This window comes from Cervus canadensis, chromosome 6 (genome assembly GCF_019320065.1).
Source record: "Cervus canadensis isolate Bull #8, Minnesota chromosome 6, ASM1932006v1, whole genome shotgun sequence".
In the NCBI taxonomy this organism is placed as follows: Eukaryota; Metazoa; Chordata; class Mammalia; order Artiodactyla; family Cervidae; genus Cervus; species Cervus canadensis.
The window spans coordinates 50,531,963-50,557,961 of NC_057391.1; the positions used below are offsets into that span (position 1 = coordinate 50,531,963).

At 38.2% G+C, this 25,999-nt stretch overlaps 1 protein-coding gene across 1 annotated transcript in view; it reads left to right on the forward strand.

Moving 5' to 3' along the window:
* The first annotated feature begins 5,570 nt into the window (after positions 1–5,570).
* Positions 5,571–25,999, forward strand: part of NEDD4 (NEDD4 E3 ubiquitin protein ligase) — a 132,608-nt gene continuing 112,179 nt past the window's right edge. Inside the window, exons 1-2 of the mRNA XM_043471894.1 lie at positions 5,571–5,719; positions 21,056–21,129. Of these exons, the coding sequence (XP_043327829.1) occupies positions 5,675–5,719; positions 21,056–21,129 (119 nt within the window). The 5' untranslated portion in view covers positions 5,571–5,674. The remainder of the gene's footprint in view (positions 5,720–21,055; positions 21,130–25,999) is intronic.

Sequence of the window (25,999 nt, forward strand, 5' to 3'; positions counted from 1 at the left end):
ATATATATAAAATAATATATATATAGTATATATATATAATATATATATATAAAAAGGAACCAATATATCCTATTGGTTCTCTTTCTTTGGAGAACCCTGATTAACACAATTGCTTTCATCTCTGTCATTCTGGAATAGTTCCTCAAATTTCTTTAACATCTATGTCCTTGACACTTCTGAAGATTACAGGGCAATTATTTTATATTATGTCCCTTAAGCTGGATTTGTGAGATGTTTACTCATGATTAGATTCAGATTGGGCGGGAATAGCATTGAAGCCATGCTCTGTAGTTCTCATTGCTTCCTATCAGATTGTAAGATTTCTGTTTCATTCTAATACTGATGTTCACTTTGATCACTTAGTTACATTGGTGTCTTTTAGCTTTTCCCCTTTATAATTAATATGTATTTTGTGGAAAGATACATTGAATTCTGTAAAAATCTTACTTGCCAAACTTGGAATTTAATCATCTATTATAATTTACATTGGTGTGGACTCACAGTACTGGATTTAGTCATTGTATTATAATCTGTTGCTATCAATTTATTTTGGTGCTCAAGTTAGTCCATATTTGGCCAGTGGAAACCTCTTCAAGTTGGCTCCTGTGTCCTTTTGACATGTCCTCACATTACTTTCATTACTCCTGGCACAACAAGATGTCCCATAAAAAGACTTTCTAAACAAGACAGCATTGTTAATAATAGGCAAAGCAATAGGGAAATAATCATTCAAAAAAAAAGAAAGGGGGAAAAAGGGATGCACTGCCTCTCACTGAGGTGAAAAGTCCAAACTCCTTAACAGGGCACGGAAGAGAAACTTAAAGCAAGAAGCACTGTACTGTATTTGGGTTTTAGTGAGGAAAAACTTTCAGGATTTACTTCATTTAAAAAAAAAAACAGTATAATGGGATCAGACATTTAGCACCATAATTGCAAACTGACATTTTTGCCTTTGAATGTAATGTACCTTTGGGAAAAGATTAGTAATATCACTGGTACTTCATTTATCTTAAGTGATGCAAATTTTGAACCATTATTAAATTTCAGAGACACCATTGTAATTTATCTAAACATGGTGTAAACATTCAAAACAGCTAAATCATATAATAAAAGGTATTTATAAATTCAAAACAAAACCAGAAAACCTGAAATTGCGCCAATGTCCAATAACAGAAGAGTAATTGAGATAGAGTCATCCAATGAAATATTACACAGCAGTGAAAATAAATTAATTACCACAAACACATCGATGTGACTCCATCTCACAAATGGAATGGTGAGTAAAAGAATTCAAGTCACTTTATGATTGCATTTATGTAAAGAAGCAAAAATGAACAGTGCATTATTTAGACATACATACATCTGATGAAAAAATTTAAAAAAAACAAGAAAATGGTAAACATAGAATTCAGAATAGTAGTTATCTTTTGGTGAGTGGAGAAAAGGCAATGTAATAAAGACATGAAAGAGGTGAAAAAAGTTTCGGGTAATGTTCTTTTTCTTACAGTGGGTGATGAGTATATTAGTATTCAATTTGACTTTTATTTTTATAGTGTACCTATTTTTATAATCTTTGGTATGTACTCAAAATTTAGTTTAAAATGTTTCTACAAATTTGGACATGTTAGACAAAGTTCCTGTATTGTTAATATAGTAGTCACTAACCACAAATGACTATTTAAGTAATTAAAAAGTTGCACCAGCCACATTTCAAGTGTTGAATAGCCATATAAGCTAACAGCTACCACATTGGCAATGTAGATATAAAAGGTTTCCTTCCTTGTGAAAGTTTTGCTGGACCACACTGGACATAATGACTGAATCTGAAAACTCCCTCCCACGCTTGGATTTTCCCTTCAAGCTAGATTCCTGGAATCCAAGAGTAGAGGTGACCTGTATCTTGGGTACTGTCTTAAGTGGGATGCTTTACAGAAGTGCCCGGGATCCCCAGCTTATTCCAGAGTGGAACAGCCACAGTACTGTAGAAGCGATGCACAGGATAGGCTGGAGACAGGCCTCACGTCTCTGCAGCCACAGAATGATGTGGAATGGCCAGGGGCAGATAAAAGAGGTCGGAGGACCTGAAGGGCTTTGCATCTTTGAGCCTAAAGTTCTACAGCCTGAATACCAGAGACAGATGAGAGTGCTGTTTTCTCCATGGATGCTGGAGGGTGCTAGGTCAGAGACTGTTAATTCTCTTCCTAATCCATCCCTCCCTAGCAAGAGAAGCTCAACAAGGCTTCCCAGGGAGAAAAAAAAAAAAAAAGTCTCTTCCTGTCCTGTATTTGGATACATCCATGTGACTCAGATCTTCTCTCTGAGTTTATGTAGAAGGTTTTGTTAGCCTTTCTGAAAAGTAGAGCATGAAATCTGAACTCCAGTGTTTATTCCTTCCTCTGTCTTGTGGCCTAAAACATAGATGGAATGGTTAGAGCTTTGGCCTCTTTCTGGACTATGAGGATAAGGGCCACACTTTCAAATGGCAAAGAAGCTAGCTGTAAAGTACCTGGATTTCTGATGCTTTTGTGGAGTGAAATAGCCATACTTATCCTGGCCTCTAGGCCTCCAAGGGCTTCCGTGGTGGCTCATGGTAAAGAATCCACCTGCCAATGCAGGAGATGTGGGTTCAGTCCCTAGGTCAAGAAGATCCCCTGGAGAAGGAAATGGCAACCCACTCCAATATTCACGCCTGGGAAAGCCCATGGATAGAGGAGCCTGAAGGACTACAGTCTATGGGGTCACAAAAGAGTTGGACACGACTTAGTGACTGAACAACTTGACTTCCATATAAGGGAACAATATAACATCTATATTTAAATCCTACTAGTTGGGGTTACTAACAGCCAAATGTCATGGCAATGACAATGGCAAGGGATGAGGTAAACAGAGTTTAGAGTGGAAGAAGAGAAAGAAAAAATGAACCCCAAAGATCTCAAATATCTAGTATTAGAAGAGAGGCAACCAGCAGATATGAGAGAATTAAAGGAGAACTTTCAAACAAGACTTTTGTTGTATTCCTTATAGAACTAATAACCAACATTAAAGTACTTTTCATTCTGTTACCCTTGTTAGATCAGTTAACACCAGAATTTTTTTTTTTATCCCAAAGACATATTAAAAAAATAAAATCAACTGCAACTTCTGCCTTAAAATTAACATCACAGGGACAGATAGAGTCGTTGGTACACAAACTACTAGGAAGTCTTGACGAGGTTTATTGATTTTTCATTCATTTACTACTCCTTCATCAACTTGGAGACTCATGTAAAAAGAGATTTGAAGGGAGGATAGGTTCATGAACAAGAAATAGCATGGCGATACCACTGGAGGTTGCTAGAACTGCCTAGCCTTTCACTTGGAGGCAATCCCTAGCAGGAGTGTGAGGCTTGGGACAAATTATTATGCACAATACCGTATTCTTCCTTCATGCCTCTTACAGGGTTGTACACAAAGTTATTCAAGTCAAATCAACATGAACTTAATCGAAGGCAGGCTAGGTAGGCAAAAAGTCTACATGAGAATACCATGCACTTGAGTTGTATATCCGGCTGAAGAGGGGTTTCTCATTTCAAACAGCTTTCTTGACCGTAGCACTGGTTATTGGACCACCATCTAATACCACCGTCTCTATTTGAACTTCATTATCATTCCAGGTACCAGCTATACAGGGCTTTTCCTACCTTTTGACTGGGAAATAATAACTACTCTAGTTTATCATATGTCAGTTAATTAACTGCTTAATTAACTGCTTAAGAATCCTGCTTAATTCTTCATTATGATTTTGGATCCAGACAGAAAGAATAAGAAATCATGAGTCAAATCAGTGGTTTGGGGGATTATCTTCACTACTGTTACTAGCTATATGAGCTGATTCTTTACTTTATAAAACACTGGGATTGCTGGTTGATTTTATTACCAGTTTTAGGTTGTGTGTATCCTTCTCATCCATTCTTTAAATTTTAGTAGGAAGATGGAAGCTATTTCTATATCTGCTTGAAACCAAGCCCTGAAATGACATGAATGTTCTACTTAAAATATAAAAATGTGTATCAAGAAGAGATTAAGGAAAGTTATTTCTAAAATAAAAGGGCATAGTGAATACTGTCAGATTATTTTACTCCTAACAGACTAAAAAACACAAGTATGTGACAATTTATAAAATAGAAATTAATACTATTATAGCTTTTTAAATTTAGTTAAGTCAACAATTTCTGACCATTTTGGAATTCTGCACTCATGTTAATTGCCACTCTTTCTCCCTAATGCAGATGATAAAATCTGAATGATATATTGATGGAATTTTGATACATAATACAAACTAAATGGGTCCTGCCAAACATAAAGTCCAACAAAATCTTATATAACAAACCATTAATATGGGCTATAGTCTTATTCTCCTTTCTGCACTTTAAATTGTTTATTCTGAATTCCTTAAGGAAAATTTAAATTAGATTTTGAGATTCCAGAGTTTTGCAAATTTCTGCAACTGTAGGAAAAGGACTCATTTGAAAAGACCCTGATGCTGGGAAAGACTGAAGGCAGAAGGAGAAGGCGGAGACAGAGGATGAGATGGTTGGACGGCATCACCGACTCAATGGACATGAGTTTGAATAAACTCCGGGAGTTGGTGATCGACCTGGAGGCCCGGCCTGCTGCAGTCTATGGGGTTGCAAAGAGCTGGACACGACTGAGCGACTGAACTGAACTGAGGAAAAGGACAAGATATTAATCCTAACTTAGATAGTGAGCGCTTATCATTTTCCCCATTCCCTTTGGGGTGGTTTATTTGGTGAGGATCTTCCTGTGACTGTAGAAGTATAAAACCCATCAGATACGGCTGTAAAATAAGCATGATTATTCCATAGTACAGGAGGTCCTAGTTTATTTTCTCCCTTCTTCGCTACCTTCCACCGGCGCTGAAGATCAAGGCTTACTTAGCTAAGCAGATTTACAGGGTTAAGCCTGAAGGCTGGACATTATTGGCAGACCATATGACAAGAAATATTAATTGGTATAGTGTTTACAAATCACAGGGAATGAATTTCAGATCCTGAGTTCCAGACTGATGCGATCCCTACTAGCGTCCCCATTTGCCGCCATGCTCAGGCTGGGCTTTGCACAGGGGTCCCAAGGTCCAGTTGCTTTTGGAATCCGCAGCCTCAACCGACAAAATACAGGTCTGATTCTTAGCTTGTGGAGAGAGTGAGGCGGATCTCAGTGAGACGTGTTGCCGAGGAGAGCCGCAGCTTTGTTTCCCCGGGGAAGGGCAGGCGTCCTCCGGGCGCCACTGCCCCGCTTGGCGAAATGCCTGGGGGCTGCCTGGATCCCCGAGGCGGCGAGGTCTGGCCCCATCCTCCTGGCGGGGGGACGGAAGGCGAGCCCCCACACCTCCCACCCGAGCCCCAGCGCGCACGCTTCCCCACCGCGCGCGGTTCCCGGACCCGGAGCCTGTTCACGCGCGCCGCCGCCGAGGCGCCGCAGGCCCTCCCCGCCCCGCTTCCTCGTGTCACTAGAGCCGGCCGGCCGCTGGGGGCGCTGTGCGGCCTGGGGAGCGCCGCCCCCTCTTCCTCCGACTCCTCCCGCCTCCTCCCTCTCCTCCGCCTCCTCCTCCTCACTACAGTTCCCACTCTCTGGGTGGGGGCGAGCGCGTCCGGTTTGCAGGAACCTTTCGGAAATGGCAACTGGCGCGGTGGAGGTGTTCGGGCTCCCGGAGGACGAGGTGAGGGGGACGCGGGACTCCAGGCGGGCTTCCCATCGCGCTGCCCATCAACGGGACTGGAGGAGGGGGCGGCGGCCAGAGGGGCGGCTGTCAGCGCCCTCCTCCCTCTGCGCGGGACCCGGGAGCGCGCCGGGCGCTGTGGGGACCCCCCGAGACGGCCCGGCTCGCACAGGCTTGTGGGCGGGGGCGTTGCTTTAGGAAGCCGCATTTTCTTCTTGAGCCTGTGGACTCCACACCCCTCTCTTCCCTAGAACCGCCGCCTTCCTTGTCAGTTTCCTTCAGGAAGTGATGAGGAAGGGGCTAGGCAGCCCTCGGCCTGAGTGCGCGGGGGCACGCGCAGCACCCCGCCTGCCCCTTCCTGCCACCCCCAGCCGAGTACGCGTGAGCTCCTGGAGGGGGTGGGGCGCATTTCCCTGGAGCTTAGCATCCCGGCTGTTGATTAGCCTATTCTGGCAAAGAGAAGCCCTTTGGGCTTAACTTTATGGACTTTGACCTGAAGGCTTCCGAGAGAAGTGTCATTAGTTTTTTTTCTTTTTCTTCTGATATCCTTTTAAACTCTCTTCGACCAGATGAGGATGGGAAAGCAGGGAGATAGATTTTTCTCCCCCTTCCTATTTAGCAACAAGTGTCAAGTTTGGAAAGTTCATGCTCTGTTTCCCTGGTCTTCACTGGTATTTTACAGATGAAGCCAAAAAAGTATAAATATTTAAAAGGACTTGCCACAGCTGTTCAATCTTAAAATTCTGTGATTTGAGAAGGCAAAACTGTGTCTTATTAGCTAAATAACTTATGCTGGTTATGCCTTGTGCTTATTAAAAACAAGCTTATTTGTAAAGCGTAGTTCCATTTTAAATGAGATGGGGCTTCCCTGTGTTAATTGGTGATTGTCTCAAAAATGGGAATGGGTAGAAAATGAAAAGGATGTCTAGTCTAACAGTGACTGGTTAAATTTTGCTCACAAGAAATATAAGCATTCTTGCTGATTGAATAAGCTGTCACATGTACCTGTTATCAGGATTAGACCCAATTAACTGTAAATCCTTCAGCCTAATTTAGATTAATTATTTAGATTGTTCTAAGTGTTGTAATAGTGCTTTCTCTTGGTAACTTGGTATCTTCAGCCTCTACAAAGTATCTTTATGTTTCTCTTGAAAGTTTTTGGTTTATAGGCAGTGGGCAACTTGTTGATGCAAGCAAGTTATCTCAGAGTGTTTTGAGAATGATTATGTGATGCAATTAGAATTGAATTTCTTAGTTATTGCTACCAGAGGAGAAACAAAGAAGTGGTGGACAAATGGTGGCCTCTTAGCAGTCCTAAGGAAAGACTGTCAGTTTGTTATGGCTGAAGATAATAGTCTAGCTAATGTCCCATTATTGTTCTGTAGAGGAGATCAGAAGAAAATATTGCAGTGTTGAAATTGTGATAGCTTTCTTCTTATCAGATCTGTCTCCCTGCTTGCTACAATAAACTGCTCAAGGCAGATAATCTCAGACTGGCATCGAACTCCATCAGGCTGGCCTTGGACTTTCTTTCCCTGTTGTTGTTACTACTCAGAGGTAGGCTCTGCTAGTCCAGATTTCTCATCTCAGTTTCTTCCAGCAGAACCAATTGATCCTAGATATCATCTTGCCAGAGGTGTCATTCAGTCTGTTTCTCTCTCCCTCCATCCCTCTCCCCTCTTGGTACAGATCTATGTTTTCAATTATCTGCTTCTCACATCATTCTTCTTCCCAACTGAGATAAATCAAATTATGCCAGTTGGTGGGTGGTCAGTCAGCAGCGGGTACTAAGGGCCAGAAACTCTGCCCTTTGAAATGAGGTTTTCCTAAACTGGCTGAAGGATTTGTACTTCTGGGCACTTTCATGGTGTGGGGCCCACTCTGTTGGCACGGTGGGCGTCCTGGTTGTCAGCCTCATGACTCAGATTTCCCTCCTGATCTCTCTGTTCCCTTTTTCCTCACTGAGGAAGAGTGAGATAGGAAGATAAGAGACTTGATGATAAAGTGTCATCTTCCACTTCTTCCAGTGTAATTTGGGTTATTCATTCAACAGACACTTTTTAGCAGTCTGTTCTGTATTGTGCAGTATGCTAGGCACCAGGTACACAGATAGAAAAAAAAGCTGCGTCCGCCTGTTTTGTGAGAAGCTCATAGTCTGGGGAAGACAAAAATCGCTTGTATTCTGGTAGAGATTGCCATTTCATCACTATCATTTGCCTTTTATTTTCTAATCTATCACAAAAGTAAAAGCAGGCTTAGAAAATCACCCGCTCATTCCTTTTATTTTTTGAAGAAAAACATTGCAGCTATGTCATTTTCTAAAACTCACAGACTAGTCTTGAAGTAGGCAGCCCTCTGCTGTTGGTTATAAGTGAGATAGGTTTCCTGTGGCAGCAAAAAGAGATGATTATTTTCAATTAGAAACAGAAACAAAGAGAAAAATGAATGAAGATGGGATAGACGATGGTGAGAGAACTGTAATTTAACCAGTATATACTGGAGAGCCACTGAGTCACACTGTATGAGCATGTTAGTATACCAAAATTTAGGTCATTATAACTCTCTCTCTCACTTGTCAGTGAGTTTTAGCTCTTCTTCCAAATTTAAGTGTCTTTGAGTAAGAGATGGTCCTGGCTCCGTGTACAGAATTTTGTCATTAAAGTTTAATAAACTAAAAAAGTAGTGTATTTTATACCAAATTTGCTCTGACAACCTCTTTTTAAAAAGTATTTATTTATTTGTTTGGCTGCCCTGGGTCTTAGTTGTGGCATGCAGGATCTAGTTCCCAGACCGGGAATTGAACCTGGGCCCCATGCATAGGGAGCCCAGTCTCAGCCACTGGACCACTAGGGAAGTCCCTCTGACAGTCTCTTGGGATTAATAGTAGTAGATAACCCCCACCCAGCTGTGGTAAGTGGTGTGGTATGCATGGGGCCGGCCCCTCAGCATCCTTTCCTCTTCATTTCAGTGGACTGCCCTGTTCCACAGAGGCTAGAAAGCTAAACACTATGTTTCTCAGACTCTTGCATTTAGCCTTCCAGAAAGAGGTGGTGAAACAGTTTTCCCAGTGAGGTACCCCTATTTGAGATGGGGAAGGTGCAAATAAAGTGATGCTACATAACTTCATGTTTCTTTGGCTTTTTCTGCTGACAAGCATAGTCATATAGACATTGAGTTTTTCTAACAAAAGTCTTTCAGTGCCCGATAAGTTGTTTTGTGGGCATTGGTAGGAAATTACAGAAATAGTGGTGGTGGTGGCTTCCTGGCTTCTGGACGGATTATGTTCGTAAAGTCAGCAGGTCTGCTGGTGGCTCCTGATAGCCTTCCTTTCTCAGATGTGGCAACTTCCTGGGTAGGCCAGTTCTGAGGTGTTTTTGGGTCCTCTAAAGGCACAGCTTAGAGCCTACCTCTCCAGCTCTTTTGGAAGCACCTAATTCCCTGTATGAGCTTCTTTCTTCTGAAAATATCTAGAGTACCTTCTATTTCCTGCAGCTGAAACCTGACTGAAAAGGAAAAGAAAAGAAGGAAATAAAGAGGAAAGGATTGATTCTCCACTGCCAGTTTGGGAGTAGAGTTTGCACATATAGAAGAATGGATGTCTCTGGTGCTGACATCTATGACAGTAGGTAAGCAACAGGGTTTCTAAGAAGTGCATGTTCTGACACTTCTAGACCCACTGTCACTGAGCAGAAGCAGATCCTTCTGCCCTGGCATCCTACTGAGCCTGAGAACCGAGTGCCCAAACCTGTATTCACTGCACACAAAGGAGGAGCTGCACAGTGTACATAGCAGCCGTGTTTGTGTCTAACCCAGTACTTCACTTGTTCTTTCCATCACTGCTTTTTTGCAGTTCTTTAATTCCAGCATCATTCTAATTATTTTTTGTGGGTTTCCATAGGAACAAAGAAGTAGATAAATATAGTTCATTTTTAATAATTTGCTTTTTGATTATGTTAAACCAACTGATAAGTTGGAAGTACAGTACAAAGAACTCCAAATCCTCCTAAAGCAGATTCTCCATCTGTTGATATTTCACCATAATTGTTCCATAACCTTTTAATTGCCATTTTCATTAGTCTTTTTTTGGAACCATTTGAGGACAATCTGCAGACAGGATTCCCCATCACCACTAAATACTCTATTTTCCTAAAGGAAGAATGCTTTCCTGCATCACAGCCATCCAGCCCTGTAAGCTAGGAAGTCAACATTGGTATGACACTACCACCCAATCCACGGGTCCCATTCAGTCTTTGACCATAGTTCTAATAATTTCTCTTCTTTTGCAATCTAGGATCCCATCCAGGAGCGTATGTTGCATGTACTTTGTATCAGTTCCTCAGTCTTTCTTATCCTTAACAGTTTCAAGGAGCACAAGCTGTAAAACCTGTCAATGTTCCTCAACGTGGATCTGTTCACTGTTTCCTCATGAAGATGTCAAAGCCATGCTTTTGGGGCAGGAATTATCAAGTTAATACCACATTCTTCTCAGGGTATATCAAGGGGTACTTGATTTTGGCTTGTCTCATCATCTCATCATCGTCTAACCTTGATCACTTGGTGTCTGCTAGGTTTCTTCTTGGTGATGTTGCTGTTTTCCCTTTATAATTGATTGGTGTTTTGTGGAGGCATATTCAGAGACTGTGGTAGTACCCCATTCCTCATTCATCAGATCTGCATCTGCTAGTCTTAGTATCCATCCATGACTTCCACCTGAAACAAATGCTGCTGTTTTTATTTCCATTTTTATTAATTGATATTTTGTGTAAGAAGAATCTTTTCTTTCTTGGCCATTTGCTATCCATTTATTTATTTGTATCAGCACAGACCTGTAGAATCCCACCTATTCAATGGGTTGTAATTAATCTCTATCCTTAAATATTTTATGGCTCATACTATCTTGGTTTGGCCAATGGAAGCTCTTTCAAGGAGGTTCCTGTGTCCTTATGGCAAGTCCCCATCATTCTTTGAACTCTTCATTACTTTTCTGGCAGAAGATGTTCTAGCAGAGCTGAACTGAAGTTGCTCAGTCATGTCCGACTCTCCAGGGGAAGATGTTCTAGACTCCTTTTATATTTTGCCTGGTACAGCACTTTCTGGGATCAGCCATTTCTCCTAGAAACACTGGTTCATTCAGTAGGGAAATGGTTTTTAGAAAGGGCTTCCCTGGTGGCTCAGATGGTAAAGAATCTGCCTGCAATGTGGAGACCTGGATTTGATCCCTAGGTTGGGACGATCCCCTGGAGAAGGGAATGGCTACCCACTCCAATATTCTTGCCTGAAGAATTCCATGGACAGGGGAGCCTGGCGGGCTACGTACGGTTCATGGGGTCACAAAGAGTTGGACATGTCTGAGTGGCTAAAACTAACAGTGAAAATTCTGAGTTTCATTTTCCTCATTCTATTTACTTATTTGCTTAGTCCCAATTTACATATGTTTCTGGTATAAGTGATCTTCCAATCATGCAGGTGTGTCCTCTGTCTGCCACTTCTGCACCCTGCCTTTAGCTCCCTGCGTCCGTGGGTGCCAGTGGGAATACTGCCGTGTATGTCTCTGCTGTCTTCCTCTCTCTCCTCCGAGTCCCATTCCAGCGGCATGCTACTGAAGCCTCTCTATGTGGCCCCTTCCTCTTCTCAGTTCCCCATGCTGTGGACCTGCTGCTCATGCACCTCCATGCACCTTCCTGCTCCCCCCAAACTACCTGAAGCCTGCCGTTGATTCCTCTGCACCGGGAAGAGAAGAAAAGGGACTACAATTTTTTTTTTTTTAAACAGCTAACTGTCACCAATTCATATATCACATGGGAATAGAATCTTGGAGGTACCCTTTAAATACATCACTTAGGGAGAGGAGGGGTATAAAAATTGGAATTTGACTAGGTCGTAATTATGGCCCTGTCACTTACAGGACACCTGGCATAAGTTTTTGACATTTGTCAGAACAGGATATTTAAGTCAGCTATTTGCCTACCTCCTAGCTATATCTGGTATTAAGAATATTATATTCTACCACACCTGGAGACCTATGAGATTGCTGATTCGAATTGCTAAACTCACTGTTCTACTGAATCAATGTTACTGACTTCTTCCTTTTTGAAGCTTCCATTTAGTCTGTATTCTGTCCCAATCCTGTCAAAGTTTTAAGAGGATAAATGAACTGAAATGTTAAGAAATCTTCAGATAAATCCTGAGAGAAAGACACAGAACAAACAAATACAAAAATGTCTTGATGAGACTTTTGTGAAATAAATATATCTGTAGCATAGCCTCCTGGCCTGACCCAAATACTTGACTTCCCTTGAGTGAGCCATGTTGGAGTGATGAAAAGACTAATGTGGACAAACAGTCATGTCAGTATAGATAGATGCTTTAATGAAAATATCCTCCTCCAGGGTAAAAGAGTCAATTGAAATGTAATCATAGTTGCCTTTAATTGAATACATGCTATACACAGATCTCCAGATTCTGTGTTCTCTATACTTTGTAATTATCACAACTGTCCTCTGAAACTAGGTACTGCTATCTTCATTTTACAGATGGGAAATCTGAAATTATGATTTGCTCAAGGACTCAGTCTCAGTAGGTAGCAGATGTAGGATTGAAACTCAGAACTCTTTTGTACCAAAGTCATGGTCTTTCCTCTGTCCCACTGCAAATAGTCGCTCAAATAAAAGAAATTAACAGAAGAGATTCTTGCTCAGGAAGAGGATGAATGAAACATGTGCAGAATTAACTTGTATCTATTCCTCTGTTCTTCTGAATCTTCTGTCTTTTTTTTTTTTTCTTATAGCCTTTCGGTGGACCTATGAAGTACTTGAAGTCTGTATTTGCTTGACAAATACTTGTTGAACATTTAATATATATAAGGCATTTGAGTCAGACCATTTGGTTATAATGAAGGACAACAGACTTTGCTGAATTTATAGCCTAGAGGGAGAGAGGGTCATTAAATATATAATCACACATCAGTGTTTCATAAATGTTACGAAGGAAAAGGTGTGTAAGATAAAAGTATATAACAGGAAAAAAAGCATTAGTCTTATAAGGAGGAGGGGAAAGAATATGAGGAAAAGCAGAGGAAGTACACTAAGGATGGATAATAGTTAGCCAGGCAGGGAAGAGGAAACGCCTTCTAGGTAAACAGAAGTGCATGTGCAAAAGATGAAGTGGAGATGATCATAAAGACGCCTCAAGTGTTGGAGAAAGAGGGACGGTATCAGGAGTTGAATCTGGAGTGGAGAGCAGACCCCAGTGAGGCACGGCCTTAAGGCCATTTATTAAAGATTTTGTATGGGATCCTAGGGCTTCCCAGATGGCACTAGTGGTAAAGAACCTGCCTGCCAATGCAGGAGACATAAGAGATGTGGGTTCAGTCCCTGGGTCAGGAAGATCCCCTGGAGAAGGAAATGGCAACCCACTCCAATGTTCTTGCCTAGAGAATCCCATGGATAGAGGAGTCTGGCGGGCTACTGTTCATAGGGTTGCAAAGAGTCCAACACCACTGAAGTGACTTAGCACGCATGCATGCATGGGATCCTAAGTGCAATGGAAACTCACTGAATACCTGTGTTACCCTACACACACATCATCACCACCACCAACATTGCTATTATTTTTCTCATAATTTTTCCTCACATATTTAATATTTTATTTTTTTGTTATTTCTTCATTTCTTCCCATACCTCTGACTTTCCATCTGGGTTGAGTTTTTTTTCCGCCTGGAGTACCTTCTCTAGAATTTCTTTCAGTGAATGTTTCCTGCTAATGAACTTCATTGGTTTTTGTCTGAAAATGTCTTTATTTTACTTTTCTTTCCAGAGGGCAGGGAGGAGTACAATTTATCCATAGTGAAATGCGCATCTTAATGTACAATTTGATATACAATGATTTTCAACAACATGCATAGCCAAGTGTAGCTGACAACCCTATTAAGATGTAGAACATTTCCATCACTCCTAAATGGTTCCTTGAGTCTTCTTCCATTCAACTTCTCACCTTCACTCAGGCAACTTTTTATTGCCATGAATTAGTATTGGTCCGGAAACTTCATTTAAATGAAATCATACAGTATATACTTTTTGGTGTCTGGCTTCTTTTGTTTAATATTGTGTTTTTCAAAGTAATCATGTGGTTGTTTTAGTAGCTCATTGTTTTTATTGCTGAAGCTTCCCTGGTAGCTCAGCTGGTAAAGAATCTGCCTGCTAGGTAGGAGACCTGACCTGGGTTTGATTCTTGGGTCAGGAAGATCCCCTGAAGAAGAGATAGGCTATCCACTCCAGTTTTCTTGGGATTCCCTGGTGGCTCAGATGGTAAAGAATCCACCTGCAATATGGGAGACCTGGGTTCGACTCCTGGGTTGGAAAGATCCTGTGAAGGAGGGCATGGCAACCCACTCCAGGATTCTTGCCTGGGAAATCCCGTGGACAGAGGAGCCTGGCGGGCTGTAGTCCATGGAGTCACTAGGAGTCAGATGACTGAGGGATTAAGCACAGCACTCAGTATTCCACTGTGTGAATTTACCAGATGTTTATGCACCCTGCTTTTGATGGACCCTTCATTTGTTTCCAGGTTTTGGCGATTATGAATAAACCTACTGTGAACATTCATCTATAGATCTTTTTTATGGAAATTATATTTTCCACAAATATAGGATATCAACTTGATATGTTTTCTGCCAGACATATTTTATATGTAAATAAGCATTGGTATATGTGTGTGTTAAGTCGCTTTGGTCATATCCGACTCTTTGCGACCCTATGGACTGTGGCCTACCAGGTTCCTCTGTCCATGGGATTCTCCAGGCAAAAATACTGGAGTGGGTTGCCATTTCCTTCTCCAAGGGATCTTCTGACCCGGGGATCAAACCTGTATCTCTTATATCTCCTGAATTGGCAGGCAGGTTCTTTACCACTAGTGCCACCTGGAAACCCAGAAGCATAGGTATGGTGTAACACATTTTAAAGTAGTGTTGAGATGTAAGGTAATGATGAGTTTCTTTTGAGGGGAGGTTAATGATTGAATAAAAAAGTTACAGCTCTTAAATGAGGAATACTCTTGCAGCTGCATTAACTATAGCACTTCTCTTTCTTACCCTCATGCTCTTTACCTGCAGTTCTAAATTTTAGTATCCTTCATAATCACCTGCAGAGTTTGCTAAAACAGACCACTGGCCCATCAGTAGTCTATTTTCAATAGGTTCAGAAAATTTCAATAGGTTCTGAAAATCTGAGTTTCTAAAAAATTCCAATGTGATACTCATACTACTAGTCCAGGGAATACACTTTGAAAATCTCTACTGTCTCTTAAATCTAAGAATTCTGGGTATTCTAGTTTATTGTGGTCATTATTGCCAAAAACTCCTGAGGAATTTTGTTCATATGTAGCAAATATATAGCAGTCATATATATATTCCAGCATTACTAGGACAGACCTGATTTCATTTAGTTTTCAATAAAGATGATCCAGCATTTATATTTTCATTTATATTTATACTTTTGTAAAATGTTTCAAGTAAATTTGCACAGCAGAGAAGGAAAACTGCCATCAAGTCACAGGTTCCAATATTTAATTTGGAAAAAAAGTTATATTAAAAAAAGTTAAATCCCTCCCTCCTACCCTAGTACATTTTTTGTTATGTAAATATTCAGTATTTATATTATTACACTATGTAGATATAGTATTATTCACATCTGAACCATTGTACCATATTTATAATTATTTATTGTACATTTTTGTTTGCTTTCATTTTCTGAACAACTGTCACATATTAAGGGAATCCTGGCAGTTCAGTAGTAAAGAATCCACTTGCCAGTGCAGAAGATGTCTTCTGCATTGGGTTCAATCCCTGGGATCGGGAAGATCCCCTTTAGAGGGGGAAATGGCAACCCATTCCAATAGTATTACCTGGGAAGTTCCTTGGACAGAGGAGCCTGGTGGGCTACCATCCTTGAGATCTCAAAAGAGTCAAACATAACTGAGCAACAAAACAACATCACAAATTAAATTGCAAGCTGCCTGAAAGCTTTACAACTACTCACTGTGTTTGCACATACACACATATGTAATGAATGCTGTCCATTCCCTTTTCTGCATTCTTGTTAAAGACAGCTTCTTGCTATGTTGCCTTCCATCTGAACGGCTTGCACTCTACACCTGTCATATCATTATTGTCTGCAGGATTCCGTTGATCAGCATGGTGAGAATTCTCTTGATCTCTTTTCTGTGTTGGATCCAATGTTTTTTTTCACCTCTTGTCTTCCTCTTTCCTGATTTATTCTCATCCTTTGTATGAGTGGGCAGTTACTGTTCACTAGAGCATTTCACAATAGGGTTATCTGAACCTATCATTATTGGTTATCTGAGCCCTATCAATAAGTGTTATCTGAACCAATCCCATAATGGTGGGATTCTCACATACAGTATATACCCCCAACCCCTTTGACTTCCTCATAGAGAAGTCTTCCAGTCTTCTGGGCTCAAGAAGTGGAGGGGCTGGGAGCCCACTGTTTGTGAAGATTTTCCCTTGCTTTTAATTTGGTACCTTATTCCTACTTTCAGCTACTTCAGAAAGATTTGTTGTTAATCAAGAATTTATCATCCCCTACTGTTTGTCAAGTAATCTGCTGAGTTCTATAGAGGATGCAGAGAAAACATAAAGATGAGTTTCTTGGTCTTCAAAATTTCACAATTTTAATAAGCGAGAGAGACACATAGTTTATTGCCTCAGATACAAGATGGTATGTGATAGATGCTATGTAATTGAGCCTCTAACAAAGAGAAGGAAAATTCATATCAAGAGTTTCAGAAAAGATAGCATTTGGTCTTTAAAAAGTGGACAGGAGTTTTTTTAAGGAAAAAAAATTAAATTTATACCAAACCTTTTAAATTAAATTTTCAAACCTTTATCTCATTATTGTGGGTAGCTATTTTCATTGTTGCATATTTACTTTATCCATCTGAATTTATGATTTTATGGAGTTGTCACAGAATAGATAACATTTGGCAACTTGATTATTCCAATTAACATTATAATTATTTTCTGTCATTAAATAATATTAATAATTCAATTTTTAATGGTCTCTAAAGAATCTGCTCAGATGATATAGGACTTTTAACAATGAAGGGGTAGAGGATGGGGAAGTATCTCCCAGGCAGAGGGACTACAGCGTGTATAAAAATTCAGAGATAAGTAAACACAGGACATGTCTTTTTTAAAAAGTAGACTGGTGGGAGTGGGCCACGAAAGGAGGGGAGAAGGATGAAGAGGTTCACAAAAATTCTCCCAAGACCTTTGAGAGATGGAAAGACTTAAAGCTCTGGATTTCCTGTTCCTGGTTTTTATTTATTTATTTGGTGGGGGAGGTTGACAGAAGATTAAGGCATAGTTAATCACTGTTTTCATGAATTGTAGAGAAACTCTCAGCCTTTGGAAAGCTGCTTTTAATTACTGAAGCTGCCTGCATTGATAACACATTACCAGTTTGTTTCTCCCTGTCCTTGAAAAAAGCCACACATCTTTGCCTGCAATTTTCAACCTTTTCATTTCACTTTCAAAAATCAGTAAAGCTCCCTTATGAGTGAAAGAGGGGGAGATTCCAACTTTAGTGAAGAGCCCTGGTCTGCTTGAGGATAAAGTCTCTGTTTTGGTTAAAGAAAAGATGTTTCTTTTTTTTTGTCTGTTTTTTTACTCATTTGAGTACTACCTAGAATTCTGTTAATAGTACTTTTAGTGTCACGATTCTAAAGTTACTGAAGAGTTTGGTCTCTAGTTGCAACATATATGGCCTTCTTCGTTTTCAAAGATAATGTGGGTGTGATCTCTGATGGTGGATGTGATCAAAGAGAGCAGTGGGGACAATTTTTTAGCATAAACTTATAAAATGAAATTATATGAATGCAAATATGAAAATAAATGGTATTTCTTATTTAGTTTCCTGAAAGAATCTTAAATCAATGTAGCTTTACATCATTTAACCACAGCATCTGAAGTAAGTAGTTCTCATTTTTGTGGTTGTAAAATGCAAGGATAAAGTTTAAAAGTTAAATGTGTCTGTGACTGTAAGTTATTACCCCTTGGAATTGTTTTTATTTAATGCTTGCTACATTTCTTCAGGAGACTTCTGGGGGATAGTTTCAGTAGAGGCTAATGTAGGTGATTTTTAAGTCAGGAGATGGATTAACAGTAACAAATATGGATCAGCTTTTTTTTATAAGGGAATGATAATTTCTTCCCTCAATTAAGATCATATACAAATCACAAACAATTGTCTACACTTAGAAAAGATAAGATTATCAAATAACATTGTTTTCTGAGGGCACCTTTGATTATACTTTACCGCTTGAAAAAATTTGTATTTATTAAGTCATCCCTGAAAAGATATCTGATTTTCAGAATCAGTCTTGGGAATTAGTACCAACTTAATAGAGTAGCCACTTCCCATTCAACTAGTATAGGAAAATTCAGTTGTAGGGCCAATGGAATATTTTAATTGACCTAATTATTCAGTGACCTTCCAGGAAAAAATGGTAGTTCTGTAAATTTCTTCAGATTTTTGGAAATCAGTCCCCACAGAAAACAGAAATTTCAGTTTATGTTTTCCTCTCTGATTTTCAATTGCCTTTATTTCTGATACTTGAGGATTTCTCTTTTTACTTGCAAGATTGGCTGTGTATTTAATATTTGGTGATGGAGAAAAGTTATAAAATATCTAGTATCTCTAGTCAAGGATTTTTGTGTTATATGAATTTGTTGTCTGAGTTTTGTAGCTTTGAGGATATTTCTGTTATCATTTTAATTCACTGAAACTTCCAGGAGTGAGGGTGCTTCTAAGTATTTAGAAATGGAAGAAGACTGAAATAAATACCTATGAATGTATGTTATCCCCCATCCAGATTTCTCCTTAAAAAGGAACATGACCTACTACTTGCTGATGGGCTATTTTACTATGTTTTAGAATTTTTATACAGTTTTAAAAGGTTAGTTATTACAAAATATTGGCACCATTCCCTGTGATGTATAATACGTCCTTGAACCTATCTTATACCTAGGAGTTTGCTACTCTGCCACCCTTATATTGCCCCTCCCAACTTTTCCCCACTGGAAACCGCTAATTTGTTCTCTGTGTCTGAGCCTGCTTCTTTTTTTGTTATACTCCAGTGGTTGGTTGTATTTTTTTGATTCCACATATAAGTATATCATACAATATTTGTCTTTCTCTCTATAACTTATTTCACTTAGCATAATGCCCTGCAAGTCTATCCATGTTGTTGCAAATGGCAAAATTTCATTCTTTTTTGTGGCTGAGTAGTATTCCATTGTGTGTGTGTGTGTGTGTGTGTGTGTGTATCACATCTTTTTTATCCATTCATCTGGCTGATGGAGTAATTTTAGAATAGAACCAGTTGGGTTCCTCTCTGTTAGGCAACATTTATTTCACATTTGTTGATCTTATAAATGCTACTGTGAAACTGTTGGCCTTGTGTACATCAGTGATAGTTTATCTAGGGCTTATATCTAATAGTGAAATTCCTGGGCTATTGATTTAGAGCTTTCAATAGATATTGCCAACTATCTCTTCAAAATTACTCTCGAACAGTGTATTAGAGTTCTCGCTTGTGTTTGAATTGGCAGCACATACACTAGAGATCTTTCTTATTACTGGTGAAATTGAGGATCTTTTCATGTGTTTATTGACCATTCTGTATGATTTCTTATATTATGTTGTTTAAATATTACTTTGTGGGTGTTAGGAGTTCTTGATATATTCCAGATGGGCTTCCATGGTGGCTCAGTAGTAAAGAATCTGCCTGCAACGCAGGAGATGCAGGTTTGATCCCTGGGTCAATCTCCTGGAGGAGGAAATGGCAATCCTCTCCACTGGTCTTGCCTGGGAAATCCCATGGACAGAGGAGCCTGGTGGGCTACAGTCCATGGGGTTGCAAAGAATCAGACAGGACTTACCAACCAAACAAAAACAATATACCCTGGATAATCATAATTTGCACTTGGTATATATATTTTAGATATTTCTACTCTGTGTGTCCTGTTGTTTTTTCATTTTGCTCATGGCATCTCTTTTCACACAAAGGATACGTAATTTTAGTGTCAGATCTAACAACTTTTTCGATTAGAGTTTGTATTTTTAAAAATTCTTTCTTCAATGTCAGAAATATTCTAAAATATCTTAAGAATTTTTTAAAGTTTTCTTTTTCATTGTTAAAATTTGATATATCGGGAGTTTGTTTTTATATGTAGTATAACATAGTGATCAAATATTATTGTTTACTTCTTTACTCATTCTCACTCCTCTGTATGAATTTTAGAATCATTTGTTAAGATCTATGAAATAATTTAAGGAAGGGAGTTGGAATTATATTGATTTGTAATTTACTTTGGAGAAAACATATAATAATATTAAATATTTACTTCCATGAATATAGTGAACTTCTTCATTTATTTGTATTTTCCTTATTTTCTTTACTTACAGATTTTATCCATAAAGGTCTTGACATTTTTTCTTAATTTTGTTTCTCTGTATCTAACAGTTTTGCTTATTTGTGAATTTTTTAAATGTGTATTCTGTCTTATAGTATTTTTACCCACCTTTTTATTTTAAAAAATTTCAGATCTTTGGGACAACAAAACAATAGTGTAATTGATTACCCATCAGTCAGATCCACAAATTGGCAACAGTTGGTTATTCCCTTTACTTCCATATACACACACATTCACTCATGTTCAACTTTTTATTTGCTGAACCATTAAAGAGTGAGTTGCAAACTTTATCTTACTTTATCCCTAAATACTTCAATATGTATCTCTTAAAAATAAGACATTCTTACTTAAAACCTCATCATGCTATTATGATACCCAAGAATTTTAATGTTTCATACATTAAAATATGAATACATTATAGTTTTATTTAATATATAGTTTATTGAATGGCATTTTAAAAGTAATTTTACCTGTCTAAATAATTATTATAAATGATGTGAACTCTGAATTTTGTGTTATCTTATACCTAGCAAAAGTGGTGAATCCATATAAGTTCCAGTAATTTGGTTTTGGATTTTCTTGGCAACAATGATACATTTTTGCTCATTATAATAATTTGACTCTAGCTTCTTTGGGTTTTCTTTGTAGATAATCCAGTCATTACAAATAACAATACAATTTTTATTTTTCTCTGTATACTTTTAGTCATATTAATTCCTGAAAAAAGATTCTTCCAATTAATTTTAATATCCTGTTATCTTATTTGGTATGTATATATTTAAAGATATGTGTCTTAATTAAGTTATACATTACATGAAAATAAAATATAAATTTTTGTATTTTAGGAAAATTCCCGAATTGTGAGGGTAAAAGTTATAGCTGGAATAGGCCTTGCCAAAAAGGATATCTTGGGAGCTAGGTAAGTATAAGTTGGGCTGTAATTTTAAAACTTTGTATTAATTAATTAATTTTTTCTAACTTTGGTTAGATGAAAAATTGAGGGATATTGTTAGTAAACTGTTCTATGAAGTTGGTTGTAACCAGTTGGTGGTTTACCAAATTCCTTGATATCTGAATTACAGAATATGTGAAATTAGGCAAAGGTATAACTCAGAAAGGTAGTTACAAGGTACATTAGTGAGTTCTGTTTCTGGGAATTAGTAAAATTCTGACTGACTAATCCTTTATCAGTTAACAACCATAAACTGTGAACATATTACTGAAAGCAGCAACTTAAAGGCCGTGGAGAGTGCAGAGCAGGTAGAGTCTAGTGAAGAGTCCCTGTTTGGAGGTGGGAGTTGCACTGAGTGAGTCTCCAATTTATGAATTAGTCTGAGGTCACATGGAATCAGAACATGGAAAAATCATAATATTCATGGCCTAGGAAATCAGAAGACTTAATCTGGAGAAAGCATAGAGTGGTGAGGATTCTGGAATGGAAAGAACTGGAAAGGAGATTCCCAAACCATGTCTACTGTCATTCCTTGCTGACCCTGAATCGCACATATGATAGCAGATTGCAGACAACTTAACTAAGGACAAAAGATCAGAACAGAGACCAAGGGTGCGGCCCAAGAAACAGAGCTTGTGGTTCTTGTCCACGTAAGGTAATTAATTACATGATAGATTTAAATGAAAACATAAATTCTCATCAAAGAGAAAATGCAGCACCCACAGTCTCTACAACTTAACATTTATAATGTCTAAGATAGAATCCAAAGCTATATAATCTATAAAAAAACAGGAAAATGAAACACATTCTCAGAAGAGGAAAAATATGCGCTCACACAAGTCAAAAGATTGGAAATCTCAGGAATAAACTAGAAACAATAAAAAATGAAAATTCTAAAACTGAAAAATATAGTATATTAAATTAACATTCTTAGATGAAGTTAACAGCAGAATGGAGATGAAGAGGAAGAATCAATTAAACTTAGAGGTAGAGCAATAGAAATTATTTCTCAGCAGGAGGTGAGAGAGAAACAGATTAAAAAAAAAATTTAAATGAACACAAAGAGAGCCTCAGGGACTTGTTAAATAATACCACACAGTCTAACATACATGTAATTGAAGTCCTAGAAATAGAGGAGAGAGAATGAGGCAAAACACTGTTTTAAGAAATAATGGTCATATTTTTTCCAAATTTGATGAATAACACAAGTTTATAGTATCAAAAATCACGGAGCAGGATAAGTACTGAGAAGAACATACTGAGGCACATAATAGTCATGCTGTCGAAAGCCAAGGATAAAGGACTGACAAAGGACTCAGAGAATGACAAATTATATACAAGGGACCTATAGTTCAATTGACTACTGACTTCTCACCAAAAACCACAGAGCCCAGATAAAAAATGGGACAATAGAATAACTGTCAACCTAGAATTCTCTACTATATTCAGAGAAAATATTCTTTGGTGTGATGACAAAATAACAACATTTTCAGATAAATGAAAACTTTGAAACTTTGTCACTAGCAGACCTGCACTCTAATAAAATCTAAAGGAAGTTCTCCCAGGTAAAGAGGGTAGATAGCATATGGAAACTCAGATCCTTACAAAGGAATATAGAGCATCAGAAATGGTAACCATCTGGAAACATCTGAAAGACTTTTTGCTCTTTTCATCATAATTTTTTAAAAAGCATGCCTGTTTATATCACAGCTTATTGTTTTTTTTTATTATCTTATAGATGGAATACACATAATGATTATTGCATAAAGGACAGGGATGGTATGTGTTATGAACTTTTTAGTAGAATGTAATATATTAAGTGTAAGTGGAATAAAAAGTAGAAGTGTATATTGCAATACCTAGATGAACTGCTGAAAATTAATGTAAAGAATTATAGATTAAAAAGCAATCAAAATTTTAAAATGAGATTCTTGGGAAAAAAAATACTTAAAAGGCCAGGAAAAGAACACATGATCAAAAAAAAAAGAGCGAGTGAAAAGGGAAAGAAAGAATAGAAAACCAGTAATAATTTGACACACCTAGATCTAACCATAACAATTGCATTAAACATTAATGAACTAAGGTGAACATGAGGTAGAAGTTATTAGAAAGGGCTGAAAAAGAAGACCCAACTAAATACTGTCTATAACTGATGCACTTAAAATACAAAGACACAGCTAAGATGAAAGAGAAGGGATGCATATGCCATACAAACAGTAAGCATTTGATGACTAAAGTGGAGTTTTGAATGTCTGATAAATGGATTTCAGCACATGGGATTTTTCTTATGAATATAAGATTTGTTCAGGTCAACCTCTGTCATATTAATACAGTCCAGAAAAAAAAAGCAGCATGATCATTTCAGTAGGTGTAGAAAGTGCATTTGTCAATATTCATCATCCTTTTATGATAAAAACTGTCAACAAACTAATAATAAGATGCAGAATAGTTTAACATCTGAAAGTTAATTAATATAATATACCATATTACTAGAATAAAAGGAAAGCAATCATTTCAATAAAAACCGAAAAAGCATCTGACATCATTGAGCACCCATTCATGATGGAAACTCTTAGCAAACTAGGGATAGATGAAAGTTGTAGATCTGATTAAGGTTTTCTGTGAGAAAGATAGTAGCTAACGTTATGGCCAGTGACGACAGTCTGAATGCTTTCTGCTTAAACTCATGAATGAGAAAGTTTGTCTGCTTTCACATTCAGCTCAACATTGTGCTAGATATCCTAGCCGTGCAATATGACCAGGAAAGGAAAAATAAATACAGACTGAAAAGGAAAAACTTTTTATTTGCAGAGAGTCAGATCATGTACATAGAAAACCCTAAGGAATCTACAAAAAAAAAGCTGCTAGAGCTAAAATATAAGGCCACAAGATACAAAGTCATTGTACAAAAATTAGTCATATTCTTACATCTTCTAAAGGGAACGACAGAGGATGAGATGGTTGGATGGCATCCCTGACTCGATGGACATGAGTTTGAGCAAGCTCTAGGAGTTGGTGATGGACAGGGAAGCCTGGAATGCTGGGGTCGCAAAGAGTTGGACACGACTGAGCGGCTGAACTGAACTGATCAATCAGTTAACAATTGGAAAATGAATTTTTAGAATTTAAAATTCATTTAAAATTAAAAACTTAGAAGAAATAACTTTGACAAAAGATTTGCAAGTACTGCACACTGAAAACTACAAAACATTGCTAACTAAGGGAAATTGAAGAGCTAAATCAATGGATAAACATTGTCATATTCATGGATTGAAGATATGTTATTGTTAGAGTTGTATTTCTCTCCAAATTGAGTAGATTTGGCTCAATCCTAATAAAAATCCCGGCACTTTTTTGAGAAACAGATGAACTGATTCCAATATTGTTATGAAAAGTCAAAGGACACAGAATAGCCAAAACAATTTTGAAAAAGAACATAGGCCACATAGGTGGAGAATTTATACAACATAATTTCAAGATTTTCTATACAGACAATCAAGACAAAGCAGCATTGGCATAAGAGTAGCTATATTGTTCAGTGGACTATAATAAAGAGTGTAGAAGTACACACACTCCCCCCACACACACGCATACATATGCACATGTATGTGGTCAGTTGCTTTAAGCATTAAGGTAATTCAAGAGAAAGGATAATCTTTTAAATGCATGATACTAGAAAACTGGTTATAGGTGTGGAACAAAATTAAGCTCTGTCCTTATCACATATAATATAGAAAATTAATAAGAGTTAAAATTAATAAACTTCTAGCAGAAGACATAGGAGAAAATATTTGCTCTACTGAGTTACACAAAGATTTATTAAATAAGACTCAAAAAATATGCACCATAAAAATTTGAAAGAAAAATGTTGAAACAGACTTCATTAGAATTAAAAACTTCTGTTGTTTGAAAGACACAGTTGAAAGTGAAAGTGATAGTCACAGTCCTGTCCAACTCTTTGGGACCCTATGGACTCTAGCCCGCCAGGCTCCTCTCTCCGTGGGATTCTCCAGACAAGAATACTGGAGAGGGTAGCCATTTCCTTCTCCAGGGGATCTTCCCAACCCAGGATCAAACCTGGCTCTCTTGCATTGCAGGCAGATTCTTTACTGTCTTCTGAAACACTGTGTTGTTTGAAAGACACAGTTAAGAAAAGGAAAAGGCAAGCCACCGATTGGAGAAAATGTTTTCAAGACATGTATCTGACAAGCACCTTTAATTCACAGCATATAAAAACTTCTTATAACTTAGTAATAATATGATAAAATGGCCAATTAAAAATGGGCAAAATTCGTGAACAGATATTATCTGTGAACTATCCAGGTGGAAGTGTCTAGCTGGGTTGTGAGATCAGGAATATATATTTATATTTGCATTTATGTTTTATATTTATATTTGTGAGTATACAGTTAGTTGTTAAAACCATGGGTGAGATTTTGAAGGAAATATGTAGAGAAAACAAAAGAAAGAACCAGAAGGGTCTTGTGTCATGAAAGCTAAATGAGATGAGTTTCAAGGGGAAAATGGTCAGTAATATCAAACATATAGAAAGCCAGCAAAATAAGTGACTAGAAAGTGTTAATTGTTTTAGCAAGATTGGTGACTTTTCATGGACTGGGTCTGAAAGAAAGAGGTGGAAGCCAGATTATAGGGCTTTGAAGACCACTGGCTGTTGGGGAAACGAAGGAAGGGAGGTTGTAGGCTGTCGTGGTTGTGAACAGGGTCTCTGGAGCCAAGTGCTTAGTTTCAGTCCTCACTGTTCCGCTTCCGAGCTGTGTCGTTTGGGATGAGTTGACTTTTTTAAGTCAACTTAAAGTTGACTGTGTTTAAAACAGAT